The sequence below is a fragment of the Gopherus flavomarginatus genome, chromosome 5 (genome assembly GCF_025201925.1).
Source record: "Gopherus flavomarginatus isolate rGopFla2 chromosome 5, rGopFla2.mat.asm, whole genome shotgun sequence".
Taxonomy (NCBI): domain Eukaryota; kingdom Metazoa; phylum Chordata; order Testudines; family Testudinidae; genus Gopherus; species Gopherus flavomarginatus.
In genome coordinates this window covers 126548360-126571171 of record NC_066621.1, presented here as the reverse complement: position 1 = coordinate 126571171, position 22812 = coordinate 126548360, and the positions used below count along the sequence as shown (strand labels likewise).

Below are 22812 nucleotides of genomic sequence, written 5' to 3'. Positions count from 1 at the left end.
CGTGCTCCTTCCTGGCCCTATGGCGAACGGTGAAGGCATAGGGCTGCAGCACCAGGTACCAGCGCTGCAGCTGCATGTTATGGTCCTTCATGCGGGCCAACCACTGGAGGGCAACATGGTCAGTGACCAAGGTGAACGGGGCCCCAAGCAGGTAGTATCGCAGGGCATAGCAAGCCCACTTCGCTGCGAGGGCTTCCTTCTCAACCACCGCGTAATTTTCTTCTCGGGGGAACAGCTTCCGGTTGATGTAGAGGACCGGATGCTCTTCCCCATCCACCTCTTGGGAGAGGACAGCCCCGAGCCCCACCTCCGAGGCGTCCATCTGCAGGATGAACGGCTGATCAAAATAGGGGCTATACAGGACTGGCTCCCGGCAGAGACTTGCTTTAAGCGTTTGAAAGGCCTCGTCACACTCGGGGGTCCATTTCAATTGTCGCGGGCGGTCCTTGGTTAGGAGCCCCGTCAAGGAAGCGGCGATTGCTGCGAACTGGGGAATGAACCGTTGATAATACCCGGCCAGCCCCAAGAACTGACGTACTTGGCGTTTCGTGGCTGGCGGGGGACAGGCTGCAACGGCCTGAACCTTGTCCACGAGGGGTTTTACCTGTCCATTTCCGATAGTGTACTCCAGGTAGGTGGTTTCTTGCCAGCCGATGCGGCATTTCTTCGGGTTGGCCGTTAACCCAGCCACCCACAGGGACCTCAGGACGGCTGCGACCCGCTCTAAGTGCCCCTCCCAGTAGCGGCAGTAAATGACCATGTCGTCCAGATAGGCTGCGGCGTAGTCTTGATGCGGTCGGAGGAGGCAGTCCATCAGGCGCTGGAACGTGGCCGGGGCCCCATGGAGGCCAAAGGGCATCTGGGTAAATTGATAGAGGCCCGTAGGGGTGGTGAAGGCAGTCTTCTCCCGGGAGGCCGGATCGAGGGGGATCTGCCAGTACGTTGCTCAAATCCAAGGTAGTGATATAACGGGCCTCTCCTAATCGGGCCAACAGCTCGTCTATCCGGGGCATGGGGTAGGCATCGAATTTGGAGAGGGCATTGACACGCCTGAAGTCGATGCAGAATTGTTGGGAGCCATCGGGCTTCGGGACCAGCACCATGGGGCTAAGGCACTCGCTCTCTGAGGGTTCAATCACCCCCAAGTCCAACATATTCCATACCTCCTTGTCAACCACACGCCTCCTATGGTATGGCAGGAGCTGGGTTGTGCCCCAGACCACCACTCCAGGCTCCATCTGAATCCTATGGTGTACCAGGGTGGTGTGTCCTGGTTGGGCAGTGAAAGTGTGGGAAAATGCTTGTAGGAGGCACCAGGTTTGCTTAAGCTGAGCCTCCATCAGCGTTTCCCCAAGATGGGGTCCCTCTGGGTCCTCGGTGTGGGTTACCTGGGGTCCTAGCTCAGGTTCTGGTGGGTAGGGGTTAATTAGAAGACCTTCTTGTTCCCGCCACGACTTGAGAAGGTTAATGTGGTATCGCTGTAGCTTCTTTCGCCGGTCAGGCTGGTTGATTTTATAGGTAACTGGGCCCACTTTTCTAACCACCTCATATGGTCTTTGCCACCAAGCCAAGAGCTTGGATTTGTTGGAGGGAAGAAGGAGAAGGACCCAGTCCCCAGGTTGAAAGTCACGGGTCTGTGCACCCCGATTGTAACTCTGGGCCTATGTTTCTTGGGCAGCTTTCAAATTGTCTCAGGCCAGGGCGCCCGCCTGCCTCAGATGCTCCTGCAGTTGGATCATGTACTTCAAAAGGCCTTGGGCGGGGGACGAGGCTTGCTCCCAGTTTTCCCGCATTAGGTCCAAGAGGCCCTGGGGCTGGCGGCCGTAGAGCAGTTCAAATGGCGAAAATTTGGTGGACGATTGGGGGACCTCTCGTACTGCTCAAAGCAAGGGTGGTAGTAGCTGGTCCCATCGGCGGAGGTCCTGCAGCAGAAATCTGTGCAGCATGTCCTTTAAGGTCCGACTGAACCTTTCGACCAATCTGTCGGTCTGGGGATGATATACCGACGTCCGCAGTTGCTTGGTCCCCAGTTCACATACTTGGCGTAGTAATCGCGAGGTAAAGTTGGTCCCCTGGTCCATGAGGATTTCCTGGGGCAGGCCGACGCGGGCGAAGACCTTCACCAATTTGCCTGCAATAGTGCGGGCTGTGATGCTTTGCAGGGGAATCACCTCGGGAAACCAGGTGGCATAGTCCAACATAACCAGGATGTACTGAAACCCCGCGATGCTCTTGGGGAGAGACCCCACTAGATCCATAGCCACGCGCTCAAAGGGGGTCTCGATTACGGGCATGGGCACTAGGGGAGCCTTGGGCGCTCTGGCGGGGGCGGCCAGCTGGCACTCTGGGCAGGAGTTGCAGTGGTGTTTTACTTCCTGGTGTATACCCAGCCAAAAGAAGCGCCTCAGGATCCAGACCAGTGTCTTTTCGTGACCCAGGTGTCTGGAGGCTGGGACGTCGTGGTTCAGCTTCAGGACCGCCCGCCGATGACTTCGGGGCACGAGGAGTTGGGTCCGGGGCTCCCCGGTGTGTGGGTCTTTCTCAACTCGATACAGGTGATCTCATCACAGCTCAAAATGCGGCCACTGTGCCGCCCGGCCGGAATCGAGGATGGTTCCATCCATGGCAGCTAGTTGTTCGTATGCCTGCTTGAGGGTAGGGTTGGCCCTTTGGTCTCGGCAAAAATCCGTGAGGGCCGAGGGATCCTCCACTGCTCCCGGGCAGATGTCCCCCAATCCTTCCGGCTGGCTGGCGGGGTCGGGTGCTTCCGGCTCGTCTTCCTCGGCTTCTGGGGTCTCCCCTTCCAAGGCTGGCATGGGCTCCGGGCCATCCCCGGTGTGGCGGTGCAGGACTGCAGGAAACTCGGGCCAGTCCCGGCCCAGGATCACTGGATAGGCGAGCCACAGCACAAGGCCCACCACCATCAACCGCATGACCCCATCAATCGTCAGTTGGGTCCGGGTGCTGGGGTAAGGTCGGAGGTCCTCGTGGATGCACTGTAGCCGGATTTGTCCCAGGCGGGCATCAACTGGGGGACCCAAGCGTTGCCGGATCAACGTCTGTCCACAGCCCAAGTCAAGGAGGGCCGTTGTCGGGTCCCCCTCAACCATTACGGGCACGGTGATCTTAGCTGCCTGGGACCGGCGGGCACAGGCTTCCCCTGAACAGACCTGGCCAAAGGCGTACTCGAGTCCGGGGCAGTCCCGCTGTAGGTGGCCATACTCCCCGCAGGAGAAACAGGGCCCCCAGTCTGTTCGTTTGGACCGAGGCCGGGTCCGAGGTTGTCCGCCAGACGATTCTGGGGGGCTCCCCTCGCCGTTGGAGTCGGCGTCCGAGCGGATCGGCCAGGGGGTGCTGTGGTGTGGGTCCAGGCCTCTGCTTCCCGACATGAAGCTCATCCGTCAGCCCGGACGAGTGCCGTCCTCTTCTCGGAGCTAGGGCGCTCTTCCCCCAGTGGTGCTGCTCGAGCCGCCGGGCCCACCGGTACTTCAGCTGCAAGGAAGTCCTCCATCCGTGAGATGGCGGCGGCCAGGGTCGTAGGCCGATGGCGGAGGACCCAGGCCCTTCCCCGGGGGAAAGGATGTGGGCGAACTGTTCGAGCACCACTTGCTCCATTAGCTCCTCTGTCGTCCGGTGTTCTGGCTGCAACCAGCGCTTACAGGTCTTGCGGAGTTCCTGGGCCACCATATGGGGCCGGGCCCTGGTGGGGTAGACCAGGCTCCTAAATCGCTATCGGAACGTCTCCGGACTCACATCTTGGGGGTCTAGGACCGCGGCCTTCACCTGGTCATAATCCTGGGCTGCCTCTGCAGACAGGCCGCGATAGACCGCCTGGGTGGTCCCTGTCAGGTAGGGGGCCAGGATGGCAGCCCACTGATCGTGGACCCACCCTGCGACGACCGCCACCCGCTCGAACGTGACGAGGAAAGCTTCGGGGTTGTTGTCGGGGCCCATCTTCGTCAGCAGGATCGGGGGACTGGGCCACAGGGCCCCCTCCATGCCCCCTGGCTGGATTCCCTCTAGCACGGACCGAGCCGCCGCGAGGTGCTGGAGGCATTGGCGTTGGAACTCCTGGTGTTGGGTGATCAGCTCTTGGAGCAGCTGGTGCTGCTGGGTTCCCAGCTGCTCAACAAGTTGCTGTTGTTGTTGGAGGTGGGCGGCCTGCTGCTCCTGCTGCGACTGGTCCGCCTGCTGTCGCTCTTGAGTCTCGGTCACGAGCGCAAGGAGCTGGGAAAGATCCATCTCTCGGGAGGGGAGTCTCTCCCCCACAGCCCCCTTCTCACCGGAGTCAAGAGCCCACGCCCACATCCTGGGCGGAGGGCCTCAGAGAAGGCACTACGTGTAACTGTCCGGTATGGGGGCTCGGCCCTCTCAGGCGCAGCTGGGAGCCAGGGCGCCTCACTACATGGGGCAAAGAGTTCCGGGTTCCGGCCCTTCAGCAGGGATTAAACAAACCAACAGTCAATAAGCCTAGGACCTGGGTCAGGGCGGGGCAGTAAGCAGTTCAGAGCTCAGGCCCTTCAGCAGGGGCTGAGCAAACAAATAGTCTCTGAGCCCAGGCCCGGGGTCAGGGCAGGGCAATAAACAGTTCAAAGCTCAGGCCCCTCAGCAGGGGCTGAGCAAACAAATAGTCTATCAGTCTATGAGAACGGCCTCCTCAGGCCAGCGAGAGGGGGAGTCTGCCACCCTTGGACGGGTGGCAGGGGGAACGCAGGCCCTCCCACTCCACTGCATTCCAGCCCGGGGCCCTAACAGTGGCAAAGGCACGCTGCTGTCAGTGGGGATCCTGGCTGCAACACACTGACATCAGTTCAGGCTCTCCCGGAGCCAAACCAGGGTCAGTTACCCCGGGCCACTTCCGACCTCCCCCTCTCTGGGTACCTGTGTCTCACCGGCGTCTTCTAGTGGGTCCCAGACCATGGGTTCCTCAGGATACTGGGCACAGGGAAGCTCAGGCAGCTCCTCAGGATACCGGGCATGGGGCAGGCTCGGCCAGTCCTCCTCAGGATACCAGGCACGGGGAAGCTCAGGCAGCTCCTCAGGATACTGGGCACGGAAAAGCTCAGGCTGGGCGGGAGCTCCGCGACCCGCGTCTGGTCTCTTCGGCAGCCAGCCTCCAAGTGAGTGCTGGGGCTGTGCTTTTATACTTCCTGTCCCGCCTCTTGACTTCTGGGGGGCAGGAACGGGCGGCGGTGGCTCCGCCCACGTTGGAGGCTGCAGGGGCTCGGACCTCTCAGGCGCAGTTGGGAGCCAGGGCGCCTCACTACAGTAACTCTTCACAGTCAGCTTTGGTCTTAACTACCTTGAGTAATTCTGTATCATTTGCAAAATTTTGCTACTTAACTGATTACCACCTTTCCACATCATTTATGAACATGTTGAACACCACTGATCCCAGTACAAATCCCTGGAGGACACTGCTATTTATCTCTCTCCATTGTGAAATCTGATAATTTATTCCTGGCTTTTGTTTCCTATCTTTTAACCAGTTACTGATCCATGAAAGGACCTTCTATCTTATCCCAAAGGATCTTCTATCTTATCCCAAAGCTGCTTACTTTGTTTAAGAACCTTTGATGTGTCAAAGGCTTTTTGAATGTCTAAGTATGCTGTATCAACTGGATCACCCTTGTACACATGCTTGCTCAAAGAATTCTAACAGACTTGCAGCATGATTTCCCTTTGACTCTTCTCCAACATATCATGTTCATCTATGTGTCTCATAATTCTGTTCTTTACTATGGTTTCAACGAATTTGCTTGGTACTGAAGTTAGGCTTACTGGCCTGTACTTGTTAGGATTGTCTTTGGAGACTTTTAAAAAAAAAAATCAGCGTTACATTAGCTAACCTCCAGTCATCTGGTACAGTGACTGATTCAAGCAATAGGCTAAATACCACTGTCAGTAGTTCAGTGATTTCTTATTGGAGTTCCTTCAGAACTCTGGGTTAATACCATCTAGCCCTGATGACTTATTACTGTTTAATTTATCAATATGTTCCAAAACACCCTCTACTGACACCTTAGTCTAGAATGGTTCCTCAGATCTGTCACTTACAAGAATGGCTCAGGTGTGGAAATCTCCTTCTCTGCAATGGTCTTATCTTCCCTGAGTGATCCGTCAGCATCTTGATCATCTAGTGGCCCCACTGATTGTTTGGCAGGCTTCCTACTCCTGATGTACTTAAACATTTTTTGCTGTTAGTTTCTGTGTCTTTTGCTATTTGCTCTTCAAATTATTTTTTAGCCTGCCTAATTATACTTCTATATTTGACTTGCTAGAGTTTATGCTTCTTTCTATTTTCCTCAGTCAGATTTGACTTCCAATTTTTAATTGATGCTTTTCTGTCTCTAGATGCCTTTTAATGAAACTTAAATTTATATTTGTAAAAACTTAAAAGGAACTTTAAATTTGTTGCCATTTTACTGTTTCACCCAGTAAAAGAGAGAGGAAAAAATATACTTACTCAGCCTGGATTTTTCTCATTGCTGAGGATTCCACAGAATACATGGATGTCATGCTAATCAGAAAAATAGATATTAAAAAATAAAGCATTAGGCAATTTCCTCGAAACCTCCAATTCCCTGTATTTCACTCTTTCTGGAGCAACCCACAATCATGAGATGCCCTCACCCAAAAGTGTCTGCCAAAGAACACCAAACTCCTGTGGTAATAACTGGGTTAGCTGTACCAGTGAGAGTTATGGGAATTCACTAACATCCTTTATCCATTTCATCTCTATAGAAAACAATCCCCTGCTCCAGTGGCAAACTCCACTTCTTAACTTCAAGGCAGATGAGAGTTTCCTTCAGGAGTATTATTACTCCATCAGAACTCTAATATTGGGGCAGTCAGAACCCTTACCCCAAAGATGGAAGGTATCCCTCAGACTGAAAAGGAAGTCCCAATGTTACACCTGAGGCTGGGTCTCCATCATGGCAGTACAGCATCCCATAATCCATTTAGTGCTTTAGTAGAACATTTAATATGGTGCATGTAACTCTTACTCATGCACATAATCTCATTGCACTCACATATCATCTTGGCACAGAAAGGAGACTATTCTTTAAATTTCTTATCATACAAACAGCTCCATGACTTCTGCCATGCCACTATATATAGAGCTGAGCAAATAATTGATTTTTTGGTTTGATAGATACAGAAAAACCCAAAAAAACTTTTGTTTCGGGTCAAACTAAACATTTAATCTGATCCAAAACAACATTCTTCCATTGTTTTGTTTCATTAAGTTCTCAGGTGTTTTCTACTCTTTAAAAAAATCTTTAACAAATATAGCTAAATTTCTAAACCAATTTGCAAATAGTTTATTCACTGATAAATGCATTTTCAGTCATACAAAACTATGTGCTAAAAAAAAAAAAAAAATTCACCCAGCCCTAGCCACATATGCTTGGAACACTGTCCCAGAAACTGCCCACCAATCCACCACTCTAGCCTCTTTTAAATCTTTTCCAGAGAAACACACACTTCTACCAAGAAGTGAACTATCTATCATTTTAAATTATAGGCTCAAAGTTTATCAAGAACTTAAGTGTACACAATGAACGAAATCTCTGCATGATCTTATTTATGCGACTCTACCTAACCCTACTCAGTGCCCTCTTGTTTGCATGTCCTCATAACTTCTATTATGTATAAATTCTAGACTGCAAACATTTGGGAGCACAGAGCTTATCTATCTGATCTATGAGGTTTCTAATGCACCTGTATACAGGTAGTGTATACATAATGATAATTTGAGGTGGCTCAAAAGATCAGTTCCATCTTAATGCCCTCTTTCCGAACTTGAAAACTAGATCAATTTCTGTTCGTTTTTCAGGCAGAAACTGAGACAAGAACCGGAAAGGTCATTTAGCATTGTAAGATTTACAATATTTCCTAGATGTCCAGTGGAAAATATTGCAGAAGTGGAGCTTTGATTGACTCACTGATTTACAGTTTGCCTATCACTGGCTCTTGCGTTCCAGAAAACATCACATACCAAATCTATTTTATCCTGATGTTTTACCCATTGAGACTAAATCTGCTATAGCAACATAGCGTGACCTGAATACAAAACACACTTGTGCTTTGTCTTCAGATGAGACTTAGTATTTATTTTTAGCCTCTATGGCAGACAACAGGTGGATTATCAGGGATAATTAGCGATGGGCTCAGCTGGCAGTGTGGCTGTTTAGGGTAGAGGATGGGGTATGCTGTGGTAACAGGACATATAAAAGCATTAAAGTCTCATAGGAGGCAGTCTGCTATCTTGGGCATAGTTAGCATCACCATGTAGCTGAAGCTGAAGCACAGGTGGGAGGGATGGGATTGTAAAAAGGGAGGAGAAAAGGTAGCCATGAACAAAAAGGTGAAAGCCCGGGTACCACCATCAGTCTAACTTAATAACCTATTCATTATATGGCCTTGCTTCATGGGTAATTTAGATGATCAGATATTGGGGATCTTTTTTCTCTTGAAAGGTACTTATTCATGCATGACTATGGCAATGCATCAATAACACCATCACCACCAACCTAACAAAAGAAATAGCTTGTAAGTTCTGATCTTAGTTCTAGTGTGTCTAAGGACTTACTAGTTGTGTTGACTCTGTCATACTCACTCCTGGCTAATAGAAACTCTTGCTCAAATAAGCACAGGATGCAAGAACACAGTGATCTACATATTAAGAGTATATCAAGATTTCTTCACTTATTTCACATATATCTCACTTTATTGGCTTCATGTTGGAATTTTATCATAAGGAAAATGTGAATATTGCTTCCTGATCTATGCACAAAGTCATTAATCTCCAAAAACTCCTTGCTATAAAACAGGGCTCACAGACAGAAATGGTAATGATGGCCAATGAGCCTAATAACTACTGGTAAGGCAAGCAATAAAGAATGTTTGAAATATTTCCTTCTGCAAATCAAGCACCTTGGCAAGGAGTACTGAAAAGCATCCATCCTTCCCTTAGACTCATCTGGAACAGACGTGACTTCAGCCTACAAACACAGAGATAACATCTTTATTATTGGTGCAACACTACATAGCAAAACAAGGATCAGAACATGGTTAGTCATGAGGCGTCAGGAGTGTGGGGGGACAGGAGGTTTGTGCTAAACACATAGTTATTAGGAAATTCCAGCTTAGAAGACCAGGGGGAGAATTTTGTTAAAATATTATCATCTGCATGTGATTCAGCTAATCTATTAACTTTAGTTTTAAAACTATATTCTCAATATCCTTTGCTATAATATTATAAGCATACAGCATCTTTTATTCAAGGATCTCAGAAGAGTACTTACAAATATTAATAAAACCTTTCTGAGGTCAATAATAACCGTACATTAAGGCACCTGGAGGTTAATGGCCTAATCAGAACATAGGCATAGACTAAACACCTAAATCTCCAGCTGAAGCCAAGAGAGCTGTGGGTACTCACTTCCTCTGAAAATCAGGCCAAAATGACTTATCTAACCATACAAAATGTGTCAGTGGTAGAGTGGGAGTAAAATCTAGCCATACTGAGTCCTATTCCATTGCACTAACCACCAGACAATTCCCCCTCACTTCAGGCAGTCACACAAACATAGAGAGGGTAAAGTTGTCTACTGCCTGCATTTTAAACGACAACACTCAGAAAAGGTCATTAATGCCCCATTACTGACTGTCACTCTTTCATCAGCAAGAAAAAGGCTGATGTGACAGATGTTGCCATATGACTACATAGCACTCAGCTGGACTGGAGGGGAGCTACCTAATTATTAAAGCTTTGTCTGAACCAATTTTTTCCCAGTTCAGATGCAGCCACTCTGTCATTTTCAGGGAAGGTATAAAGCAGCAAATAACCCTCAAACAGAAACAGAACTATTTGCTTTATTCATAATCTGAGATGTTAAAGGTCCAGTCCTGGACCCTTAGGCCTGGTCTACACTACGAGTTTATATCGAATTTAGCAGCGTTAAACTGCATTAACCCTGCACCTGTCCACACAATGAAGCTCTTTATATTGATAAAAAAGGCTCTTAATACCGGTATCTGTAATCCTCCCCGATGAGGGGAATAGCGCTGAAATCGGTATTGCCATTTCGGATTAGGGTTAGTGTGGCCGCAATTCAAAGGTATTGGCCTCCAGGTGCTATCCCACAGTGCACCATTGTGACCGCTCTGGACAGCAATCTGAACTCGGATGCACTGGCCAGGTAGACAGGAAAAGCCCCGCGAACTTTTGAATTTCATTTCCTGTTTGCCCAGCGTGGAGCGCCGATCAGCATGGGTGACCATGCAGTCCCAGAATCAAAAAAGAGCTCCAGCATGGACCGTACGGGAGATACTGAATCTGATCTCTATATGGGGAGATGAATCTGTTCTATCAGAACTCCGTTCCAATAGACGAAAAGCCAAAACATTTGAAAAAATCTCCAAGGCTATGATAGACAGAGGTCACAGCAGGGACTCAACACAGTGCTGCATGACAAGCGTAACGGAAAGCCAAAGAATCAAATGGACGCTCATAGAGGGAGGGAGGGGGGACTCAGGGCTCGAATTATTCCACAGTCCCCGCAGTCTCCAAAAACAATTTGCATTCTTGGCTGAGCTCCCAATGCCTGAAGGGTCAAAAACATTGTTGCGGGTGGTTCAGGGTATATGTTGTCAATCTCCGCCCCTTCCCTCTCCCGTGAAAGAAAAGGGAAAAAAATCATTTCTCGCCTTTTTTCAGTGTCACCATATGTCTACTGGATGCTGCTGGCAGATGCGGTGCTGCAGCGCTGAAGGGCAGCTTCCCCTCCCCTCTCCTCCCCTCCCTGATGGCAGACAGTGCAATAGGCTTGATAACCATCCTCATCATCCTGTGAGTGCTCCTGGCTGGCCTCGGTAAGGTCGACCGGGGGCGCCTGGGCAAAAATGGTAATGACTCCCGGTCATTCCCTTCTTTAAGCTTTGTCTCCTGGAGATTCAGTCCTGACTGGAATATCATGGCAGTTGGAGACTGCCTCCCCCCAGGTTTTATCTCAATAAAGTCAGTGTTTCTTATTCATGCATTCTATATTACTTCATCACACAAATGGGGGGATAACTGCCACAGTAGCCCAGGAGGGGTGTGGGAGGAGGGAAGCAATGGGTGAGGTTGTTGCAGGGGCACTCCCTAGAATGGCATGCAGCTCATCATTTCTGCGGGATGTCTGGGGCTCTGACCCAGAACGGCTGTCCTGTCTAGTTCTTCAGTAGGCTTGCCCGATATTCTAGGCAAGACTTACTCTATCTTTAGACAAAACGTAAAGAAGGGAATGACCTGGGGAGTCATTCCCATTTTTGCCCATGCTCCCCTGGCCGACCTCACTGAGGCCAGCCAGCAGCACCCATGACAGCAGCAGATGGTACAATAGGACTGGTAACCGTCATGGCCAATTTCCAAAGCAGCAGATGGTACAATAGGACTGGTAACCATCTCTGCTAACTTGCAAAGGCAAGTGAATGCTGCTTTGTAGCACTACAGTACCGCGTCTGTCAGCAGCATCCAGTAGACATACGGTGACAGTGAAAAAAGGCTAAACGGGCTCCACTGTTGCCATGCTATGGTGTCTGCCAGGGCAATCCAGGAAAAAGGGCGTGAAATGATTGTCTGCCGTTGCTTTCACGGAGGGAGGATTGACTGATGACATTTACCCAGAATCACCCGCTACACTGTTTTTGCACCATCATGCACTGTGATCTCAACCCAGAATTCCAGTGGGAGGGGGAGACTGCGGGAACTATGGGATAGCTATGGAATAGCTACCCACAGTGCAACGCTCCGGAAGTGGACTCTAGCCTTGGTATATGGACGCACACTGCCAAATTAATGTGCTTAGTGTGGCCGCGTGCACTCGACTTTATACAATTGGTTTCCAAATACCGATTTCTGTAAAATCAGAATAATTCCGTAGTGTAGACATACCCTTAGTCAGAAGTCCCTACTCATGTGAATAGTTCTATTAACATGGACAGGATTATTTGTTTAAGGAATATGTGTCTGTGTACAGGCTATAGGATGAGGTCCAAAATTTGGTAGATATTTGAAAAATCTCAGTTCCAGGTCATACTCTTCAACACAAAAATGACCAGAAAGGGAAAATGTTAAGACAAAATATCTTCAGAGCTGAAGCCACTTATCACCACAAATCAATAGTATGCATTCAAAAATTACTGAAAATTCTCCAATAAAAGACATTTCTGTGCTATTGCAATTATTGTCACAAGCTATATATTATATCTGAAAAATATGAGCTGAGGGACAGAGTCTGCCTCCCCTGCTTATGCTAAGCAGCACCCTGATCCTCAAAGTCCTACTGGAATCTATGAAACTACTTGTAGAGTAAGGTACTATTCAACATGAGCAAGGGCAGCAGAGCCTAACAAAGAGATCTGTTGGTATAAAAGACAAAACTAAGCACCAGCTAACCACAATCATTATAAAATCTCCTATAACTGTCAAGAGTATATTTAATAGCGTAGTGCAGCGGTTCTCAAACTTCATTGCATCACAACCCGCTTCTGACAACAAAAATTACTACATGACCCCAGAATGGGGGTCTGAATCCTGAGCCTGTCCCAGCCCTGCTGCCCTGCGCGGGGGGAGAAGGGGCCAAAGCTGAAACCCAGCCCCAGGCGGGAGGGGGGCCTGTAAACTGAGCCCCGCCACCCGGGGCTGAAGCCGAAGCCTGAGCCCCACCACTCTGGGCAGAAGTCCTTGTGACCTGGCGATCCCATTTAAACAGGGTCGTGACCCACTTTGGTGTCCAGACCCACTTTGAGAACCCTTGGTGTAGCGTAAAGACAAATTGACTGATGGCACCAATACACAAAAGGCTGAGACTTCCATCTCAAATCATCCTGTTGTGTGTAGGTGTTGAGGCAAATCAAGAATTAAGCTCAAAATGGAGATACCATATGTGTATGTTTGTGGCCCAAACACACACACATCCTCTCTCTCTCTCACTCTCACACACACAATCACACACTGAAGGTAACTATGCAAGGACACAAAGAAATTCCCAAATTATACTCTGATAAAACAGCTCCTAGGCATTTGCAATATGAGAATCTAGCAGCTATTGCATATGTTATACTTTTTATGAAATGAAGATTCTATAAAACACATATTTACAGGGCATTTGAAACATGATTATTGATTCTGAAGCCCTAATACACGTTTGGAGGTTAAGCAGCTATAATAGTTTCTTATATAAATACTTATTTAAGTCTTTAATAAAAAACGGTTACCTACCTTTCGTAACTGTTGTTCTTAGAGATGTGTTGCTCATGTCCATTCCATTCTAGGTTTGTTTGCGCTCACCTGCATGGTTATCAGAGATTTTTGCCTTAGTGGTATCCATAGGGTTGGCTGTGGCACCCTCTGGAATGCTGCGTTCATGCATCAGTATATCAGGCGCCGTCAGCCCTATGCCCTCTCAGTTCCTCTGACAGAGGGGCAGGTGGGGGCAGGGCTTGGAATGGACATGAGCAACTCATCTCGAAGAACAACAGTTACAAAAGGTAGGTAATCATTTTTTCTTTTTTGAGTGATTACTCATGTCGATTCCATTTTAGGTGATTCACAAGCAGTATCTCTGGAGGTGGGATTGGCGTTCACAGTTGTGTGGCTTGCAGCGCTGCTCTGCCAAAGCCAGCCTTATCTCGGGCTTGCTGGATAAGCACATAGAGAGACATTAACATGTGCATAGATGACCAGGTAGTGGTCCTGCAGATATCCTGAATAGGCACTTGGGGCAGGAAGGCCACCGATGAGGCTTGTGTCCTAGTCAAATGGGCGGTTACAATTGCTGGAGGAGGCACTTTCACCTGTTCATAGCAAAACTGAATGCAGGCAGTGATCCACGATGAGATCCTCTGGGTGGACACCAGATGATGTTTCATCCTGTCCACCACTGCAACGAACAGCTGCATCGACTTACTTGCTTGGTCCTTTCGATGTAAAAGGCTAGCACTCTTCTGACATCCAGAGAGTGCAATCTACGCATCTCCTCATATCTATGAGGCTTTGGGAAGAAGACTGGCAGGAATATGTCCTGGCTCACATGAAAATGAAACTGAAACAACCTTGAGTAGGAAAGCTGGGTGTAGCTGCAGCTGGACTTTGTCCTTGAAAAACACATAGGGTGGCTCTGAGGAGAGTGCCCTAATCACAGAGACCCTATGAGCAGATGTTATTGCCACCAGGAATGACACCTTCCAGGGGAGCAGAAGAAGGGAACAGGAAGCCAATGGCTCACATGGGGCCCCCACGAACTGTGCCAGCACTAGATTCGGGTCACAAAGAGGGACTGGGTCTCAGACATGGGAGTAGAGTCACCCCAGACCATCATTTCGTGAATGAAGACCGAGCTGCCTTGGACTGGAGCGTGAAAGGCTGATATAGCAGCCAAGTGGACCTTAACTGATGAAAGGGACAAGCCCAGGAGCTTAAGATGTAGGAGATAGTTCAGGATTGACTGCATCGAGGCCTGCCCAGGCCTAATATTCTGGTCCAAGGCCCAGCATGTGAACTATTTCCATTTGGCCAGGTAGTTTGCTCTGGTAGAGGGCTTCTTACTGCCCAACAGTACCTGCTGGACACGGCCCGAGCATTCCTGCTCTTCCACATTTAACCACACAGCGGCCAAGCAGTCAGTTGCAGAGCTGCCAAGTTCAGATGCAGAAGATTGCCATGGTTCTGGGACAGCAGATCCGGCCAGAGAGGCAGCTGCAGTGGGGCCACCACCGAGAGGTCCAGCAGCATGCTGAACCAGTGCTGGTGATGCCAAGCCGGGGTTATTAGCATTACCTTTGCCCTGTCCTGTTTGATCATCATGAGGACTCTGTGGATTAATGGCACTGGTGAGAAGGAGTACATCAGGGCCCCTGACCACGGGAGTAAAAAGGCATGTGACAAGGAGTCTCTGTCGATCCCTCATATCAAGCAGAGCACATGGCATTTCCTGCTCTGAGAAGCAAACAAGTCCACTTGGGCAGTTTCCCTCCTTTGGAAGATCATGCTGACCACCTCCGGATGGAGTGACCAATCATGGTGAAACACAAAGGTTCTGCTGAGGCGATCTGCTAATACATTCCAGGTCCCCAGGAGGTGCACGACCACGAAATGAATGGCATTCTGCACACAGAAGTCCCAGAGCCAGAGGGCTTCCTAGCAAAGGGCTGTCAACCTGGTTCCACCATGTTTGTTGATATAAAATTTTGCAGTGGTGTTGTCTGTCAGGACTTGTACCACTCTGCCCTTCAAGTGGGACAAGAAAATCTGGCAGGCCAAATGAACCATTCTGAGCTCCCTGACATTTATGTGGAGGGAGCGATTGTCCCACAACCAGCGGCCTTGCGTGCTGAGCTCGCCCAACTGGGCTTTCCAGCCCAGGTTCAAGGCATCGGAAACCAGGGTCAGTGCGTGGGACAGGGCCGCGAAGGGAACCCTATCCAACACCGATCTGGGGTCCAACCACTAACTATTCCAGTGACAACCGGATGTGGTCTGGCATCCTGACTACCTGGTCTAGATCACGCCCTTTGGGGGTGTAGATTGACATCAGCCATGCTTGCAGTGCAGGAGATGGAGCCAGGCATGACAGACCATGTAAGTACACGCTGCCATGTGGCACAACAACCTCAGGCAGGTTTGGGCGGTGATGAGCGGGTGGACCCTTATATGGGAATTCAAGTCTGACATAGCTTAGAAACGGGCCTTCAGAAGGAATACTCTGGCCTGTGTCGAGTCAAGGACTGCCCCTATGAACTCTATCAGTTGCACTGGTATGAGGATCAATTTATTTTCATTTACTAATAGGCCCAGGTTGTGATAGGTAGAATGCACCAGATCGAGTCTCCTCTGCACTTGATCCCGCAATCTGCCCTTGATAAGCCAATCATCGAGATAAGGATAGATCTGGACCCCTTGATGTATCAGGTAAGCGGCTACTGGGGCCATGCATTTTAAGAATACTCGTGTGGCTGACAAGGGGCCAAAGAGCAGCACCATAAATTGGAAGTGAATCTGAAAATAAACATCTTTCAAGTCAAAAGTGACGTACCAGTCTCCCAGATCCAGGGAGGGAATGATGGAGGCCAGGGAGACCATGCAGAACTTCAACTTTTTGAGATATTTGTTTAGTCGCCGCAGATCCAGAATGCATCTTAGGCCTCCTTTTGCTTTCAGGATTAAAAAATAGCAGAAGTAAAACACTTTTCCCCTCATTTCCTCAGGGACCTCTTCCATTGCCCCCAACTGCAGGTGGTTGTCGACCTCCTGAGCAAGGGGTTGCTCATGAGCAGTGTTTGTTAGAGGGCTTTGGCAATCTTTAGGACCCCATTGTGCATCGGAAGCGTGACATGTGCAGGGGTTGATGTGGAGAGCACATTAAACAAGGTGTCCGATTGCGCCACCATCTCCTCCACCTCTAGGCCTAAGTTTGTGGCCACCCTTTGGAACAGAGATTGGTGCTCCTTAAAATCATCTGGTGGGCTGATGTGAGAGATTAAAGGCAAAAATCTCAGAGGAATGTGCATGTGAGCACGCACACACCTAGAATGGAATTGACATGAGCAAGAACTCGAAGAAGAAGATGGGGTACAGATATATCTGATTCAAACAACTGGTATCATACTAAAGAGATGGCTCTCAAGAGTCTATTTTGGACTACAGCAGGAATTATTTTTATTTTTGGAGTACCAGAAGCTTCTTTACTACATATTCAGGAACTGAATGGTTTCTTACAAGTTCTTTTTACTTCCCTAACCTAACAGCATATAAAGGCTCCTTCTTAATATTCAGGTTTGTGTGTCTGTCCAGCTCTCAAACATACATTCAAGCGCAAGTGCTAAAAATCCTTACAGAATCCATCTCCAAATAAATTCTCCTGTACATGATTCTTAAGTCATTTTTTTCAAGAAAATAATTGATTTTTTATTCTTTTCCCGCAAAGATTCCTCAAAAGCCCAAAATCCACACTATTGTCTAATGGGCTGCTACATTCCAGCTTAGAAACAATGCCATTTTTGAGCTTTAGTATTTAAAATAAAAGTCACTAAAGATCTGGCTCTGGTTTTCAAATCCCTCTCCAAAAGCTCTAGGGCTGCATTCCATATGTACAAAAATTCCATACACTATGTCGTGGACCCTCTGAGCTATCTATCTGCCTACCTACAATACTGCACCAACTTGATCATGTTTAATAATACTGGGCCAACTGTCTGCAGTCTTATCCGTATCTCAATTTCATATGTGTATATTTACATGTGTGCTTATCTGTAAATGTCACATATTACACATAGGTTTTAAAAAAACTTAGTTTTTCAGAATCTATTTCAATTTTTCCATATTCTTTCTTACCATTCCAGCTTATTCCTTTGAAACAAGTAGCTTGACACACACCAAATTAATCTGTCACCCATCCAGAATATGAAATTTTAATTCAGCTTTACACTGAAGTGGCAAAGATAAAATATGGGTTCTCTGCATGGTGGACACGTAGTCAAAACACCTCAGTGACTGACAGAGATATTGTTTGTAATTACCTGTGTTATGATCTTCTGCAGTATGGCAGTATCTTTTCTCTCAGGTTCTCTGGCCTCAGATTGAAAACTACAAAGTTTAAAAAGAACATTAGACAGATCTCTCAGAATATACACGCCTTGTAGTCGAAACAGCTGTTTTCTATATACATTGGCAGAGATTTTCAAAGCCACCTACAGAATCTAGACACTTGATTCCTATCAATGTTAAAGGTTATTGGGCATTCAGATCCTTTAGACAGCTTTGAAAATCTTTGCTATAGCTTCTACTCTCATAACGAAACTAAGAGTCAATTTTCAAGGATGGCAATATTTAAGATAATAAAGCCATATCCAGATCATCCAAATTGATCTGCTGACTGCATAGCAAAATATTCAGAATAATTGTCCAGGATTGGGAGTGGAGACTGTGCAAAAAATTAATATAAACTGCAATGGGGCCATTATGTAACCTACAAATATGAAACATGGTAAATTACCACCACTGCAGTCTTCTGAATTCCAAAATATATGGAATAAAATAAGCAAAAAACAATCACCTCCAAGTACAGGGCAGAGTACAGGAGACACCTGCATTACTACTGCCTGCGGTTTTTAATAAAATGAGGGCTTGAGTGTCCAGTTTGGCAAATATATCATCCTTCATGAGCACGAAATTAACTTATATATATCACATAAACTTCAACTGCTAAGGGAAAAAGAATTAAACACAGAAAGTAACTGACATTCTCAAAAAGGTTTATGAAAGACTTGAAGTAAGAAGCATAAATCAAATGATATTGGGAATCTTGATCTTTGTTTAAATGATCAGACTCAATCAGCAGTGGTTCATGTATTAGAAAAAAGATATTTGATGACAAATGTCTTAACAGAACTATTTAAAACAGCCGAACTTAATGTTTCTTTTATATGCCTTTTTGCTGCAGATGGAAAAGAGGCACAGGTATTTATTTTAAATATACATTAAAGTGCCTATTCTCCTCTAGGTATCAGTGGAAATCTCATCTAAGTGATCTATCTACCTGTCTATAAAAAGGGACTACCTTTCCCGAATTTTAATGTCTAAAGGTGTTTTGGCATTTTATCTGTGGTGAAGTATATTTGCCATTAGATCATATTACTTTAGTCACAATCTATATCAAAAGGAAGTGATGAAGTTAACAGAGGTAAGGGAGGAAGGAGAAGCTCACAGAGTTTCTTGCAAATGTTTTGTTCAACCATTTCATTACATCCACCAGGCAAGCCCTGGTTTCAGATCTGGAACCCTACTTGAATGACCAAGGAAGTTGACAGAGGTTGAACTCTTCCTCCCTCAATATTCCCAAGATTTTGGAAAACAATTCTCCTGCTTTAGACAAGTGCTTTCAGGGGTGCTGCACTTGCCACTGAAATCCAATAGTATGGATTTCAGTCTTGATGCTATGGGGTGCTGAGCCCCCTGAGCTTCCACTGACTTCAGCGGGAGTGGAGGCCATTCAGCATCTTGCATATTGGCCCCACAGTGATTATCCTCTATCAACTGTTTCTTCAAAATATGCACATGCACCGTAGCTCTCTCATTTAAAGGTGCTCAGAGACTATGCTGATGGACATGGTAAAAACCCTAGGCAGCATAGACAGCTCACACAAGAGAGAAGAGCATTAGGGATACAGACACTGAGGCGACTAAGGTACCGACTATAAGAAATTTTTTTAGAAGGAAAAATATGACAACAAAAATTCTGCCTATGAGAACATTTTATACAAAATAAAATTGCCTTCTTCTGCATTAACATGTCCACTGCTCCAAGCAGCAGCACAGTGCAAGAGAAGGCAATTTTATCTTGTTTAAAATGTTCAAAAAAACTGTATCTTAAAATGTTTTAACTAAAAATAGAATCACATATCTTAGAAAGGAAAAAAAAAGCAAGCATTAAGCGATTTGTTCAAGGGGAAAAAGGCATTCTGAGTGAGATTTCAAAAAGGGATGGAGAGGCAATTAGGGAGACACCAAAGTACTCTCTATATAGACTGCAGGAGCTGCAGAAGGGAAGGTTCATGTGTAAACCTGTGAGAAAAGACAGAAAGAAAGCCAGTGTAAAAAATAGAGAGCAGGGAGAACAGATACATGATGAATGAGTCCCCACTTCCTTGTACCTTGTGTTGCCATTGACACCAGTGCAAAGTGCATGTAGAATACTGCCATTTGGATCTGGTAGCATTTGAAATCCAGAATGCATAGGTGTAAACAGTGACACAGGGTAAAAGGGAGTAGAGAATCATGTCCACAGTCTATGCTACAGACTGCAGCAGGTCTTTGGAGGATTTTTAATACAAGAGACCAAATTCGGTGATAATTTACATTAGTGATAAGTCTGGAAGAATTGTAGTGATTTCAATTAAATTATGCTGGATTTGCACCTGTATAGATGGGAGAAGACTTCAATGCAGTATGTAGTTTTATGAAGATCCTGACATAATTAACGCTTAACTAACACTATTTTAAAATTTTAGTCTCTGTACCTGCTCAAGTCAGTTTGTGTTTCTGCTTCCACCTGCTGCTTGGGGGGGTCCTTCCTTTTTCTTTTAGCAGGTGTGTAATACCTATACTGTGACAGGAAGGATTTAGCATGTGATTTTAAGGTGCGTGGAGTGAACGGTTGATGGCTGTCAGTAAAGTGGTCAGAGTGCCTATCTAGGAGATCCCCACTGTACACTTTGGATTCAGTATCCTGATGCTTGTAAGAAGGACTGATGTTCATAACACTTTCAGCAGAAGGACTGTATGAAACTCCAGAGTATTTTCTTTGTGGACTTGAAACACTGACACTTGAATTAGAGATCGAGGCATTAGATGTTTTCCGAGTATCTTTTCTAACACATTTTGCAGGGTTGGGAAGATCCAGGCCTTGCCTGTCTGAAGACAGTAATGATCTAGACAAATGCTTCTGTGCATTTTGTGCATGAGGAGATAGCTGGTCATTGGCTTCTGCTTCAAATGAACTCTAGAAAAACACAAATGATAATGTTCCGTGAAATGATTGCTTAACTGGTTTCTTTTCAAGAGATTACATGGAGCACATCTAAAGTATGAGGCACATAAAGAGTGTCAAAGAGCAAATATTTATCTCAGAAAATCAGTGTTAACAATTAGTTTGACCCAAAATAAAAGAAATCATTAAATATGAAATAATTATAAATTATGAAACTGAACAAAATGTAAAAAATTACAATTATTAATACAGTAAAATGTCTGTACATTTTTACTCTGAAAAGTGTCAAGATAAAAACTGCACATACTTATTCAATAGATGGGCTCCCTGTGGGCTTTAGAGACAAAAGCATACTAATCTTTACTACTATTAGCACTGCAGAACCAACACAGACAGGTAGGGAATAGTGAGTTGCATTCTACTCTTTCTTGTGCATAATCAACAGAATTGTGTACAAAATTTCAATAATTTACACCAGTGCAAAAAGCCACTGAAGACAATGAGGTTGTACAGGTGTAACTGAAGGCCTGGATTGATTTGAAGAACACCTTCATTGCCAAGGATGATGTGTAAGAAAGAAACCCCTCGCGTAACTCTCAGATCCCAGGCTGAAGTTTGCAGGGCTGCCAGTAAGAAAGAACATCTGTCTCTGCAGCTCAGGCTATGGTTTTAACCAAGTTGGAGATGTTTTACTATAAAGATTTTGCATTTCAATAAAGTCAAATATGTTAGCAAGAAGCACCAATGGTGGTATTTTTAGTCACCTCCAAACAATGAAGGATTTTAAAGCTCAAAGGTTGTAGGTTGGACACTAAAAATTAAATGCGATGTCTTACATCAGAACATCCCTACAAACGCTGAGGTGCCATATTATATATAGCCTTTGTATAGACTTGAGCAGAGGCGGGCAAACTTTTTGGCCCGAGGGCCACATCGGCCTTATGAAACTGTATGGAGGGCCGGGTATGGAAGGCTGTGCTTCCCCAAACAGCCTGGCCCCCGCCCCCTATCCGCCTCCACCCACTTCCTGCCCCCTAACTGCCCCCCTCTGAACCCCCACCCCATCCAACCCCCCACTCCTTGTCCCCTGACCACCCTCTCCCAGGACCCCAACCCCAACCACCCCCTGGAGATTCCACCCTCTATCTAATGCCTCCTGTTCCCTGTCCCGACTGCCCCCCCAAACCTCCACCCCATCCAACCACCCCCTGTTCCCTGTCTCAACTGTTGCCCAGAACTCCCTGCCCTTTATCCACCCCCCCACCCCCTTATCATGCCGCTCAGAGCAGCAGGAGCTCACAGCCCCGCTGCCCAGTTGGAGCCAGCCACACCGCCGCACTGCCCGTCAGGAGCGGTGGGCCAGAGTGCTAGTGATGCGGCAAGTTGAGGCTGCGGAGGAGAGGGGACAGTAAAGGAGGGGCTGGGGGCTAGCCTCCCCGGCCAGGAGCTCAGGGGCTGGGCAGGATGGTCCTGCGGGCTGTAGTTTGCTCACCTCTAGACTAGAGACTAGACTAGAGATGTCCAACCTTTTCAGCCTGAGGGCCAACCATATTTCAAAAAGGTCAGAGGACCACAATCAATGCTTTGGTGCAGGTTCTCTGACCTATTTAGCTCCCTCTGTGCTGCACAGATAAAGATGAGTAGAAACCACACACAATTCCCCTGCATGGTGGTATTCTCACACCAGAGGGTATCCTCTAGAAGGTGTGTTGCTGGCATAGCCTGCTTCTATACCTCCCTCCCCACTGTTCCTTGCTGGTGGGAGCATATTGCATTCCTGCTATCCTCAGATGGTGTATTATCCCGAAGGTGACCATTACCAGGTGGTGCAACTTAGAGCCATTTGGGAGCTGCTCTAACTTGGGCTTGGCCACAGAATTAAGAAGCCATAATTGGTTGTTGGTTCTCAGCTTCTCCACTTTATGCCCTCTCCTGGGCTGCCTTAGGTGGTTGCCTGGGTGAGAGGAGCCATTTTCTGATAGACGCTGCTGTAGGCTTTGGAAGAACCAGTCATGGTCCTGTCCTGTTCTCCATTGGCCTTCCTCAACCCTAAGCAACATCTGACAGTGTGGAAAGGATTCAGAGGCACTAAATGAGGAAAGGCACATTAGAATGGCTGTGTAATGTATCAGCACTAGTCAAGCCCATTTTGATGTGGGTCCAAATGTTCACGAGGCATCCTAACAAGACAGTTATTGCACAAGCCTTTAACACATCCCTGGAAATGTGTAGTGTCACAGTTGGACTTGAAGGATAGCAAAACTTCTAGTGACTC

At 47.1% G+C, this 22812-nt stretch overlaps 1 protein-coding gene across 6 annotated transcripts in view; it reads right to left on the bottom strand.

Moving 5' to 3' along the window:
* Positions 1–22812, bottom strand: part of SPATA7 (spermatogenesis associated 7) — a 96801-nt gene that overhangs the window by 16047 nt on the left and 57942 nt on the right. For all 6 annotated transcript variants that reach the window (XM_050953275.1, XM_050953278.1, XM_050953276.1 and 3 more), the window contains 4 exons: positions 20068–20549; positions 17569–17635; positions 8941–9008; positions 6467–6520 (listed from right to left, as the gene is read on the bottom strand). In XM_050953275.1, the coding sequence (XP_050809232.1) occupies positions 6467–6520; positions 8941–9008; positions 17569–17635; positions 20068–20549 (671 nt within the window). The remainder of the gene's footprint in view (positions 1–6466; positions 6521–8940; positions 9009–17568; positions 17636–20067; positions 20550–22812) is intronic.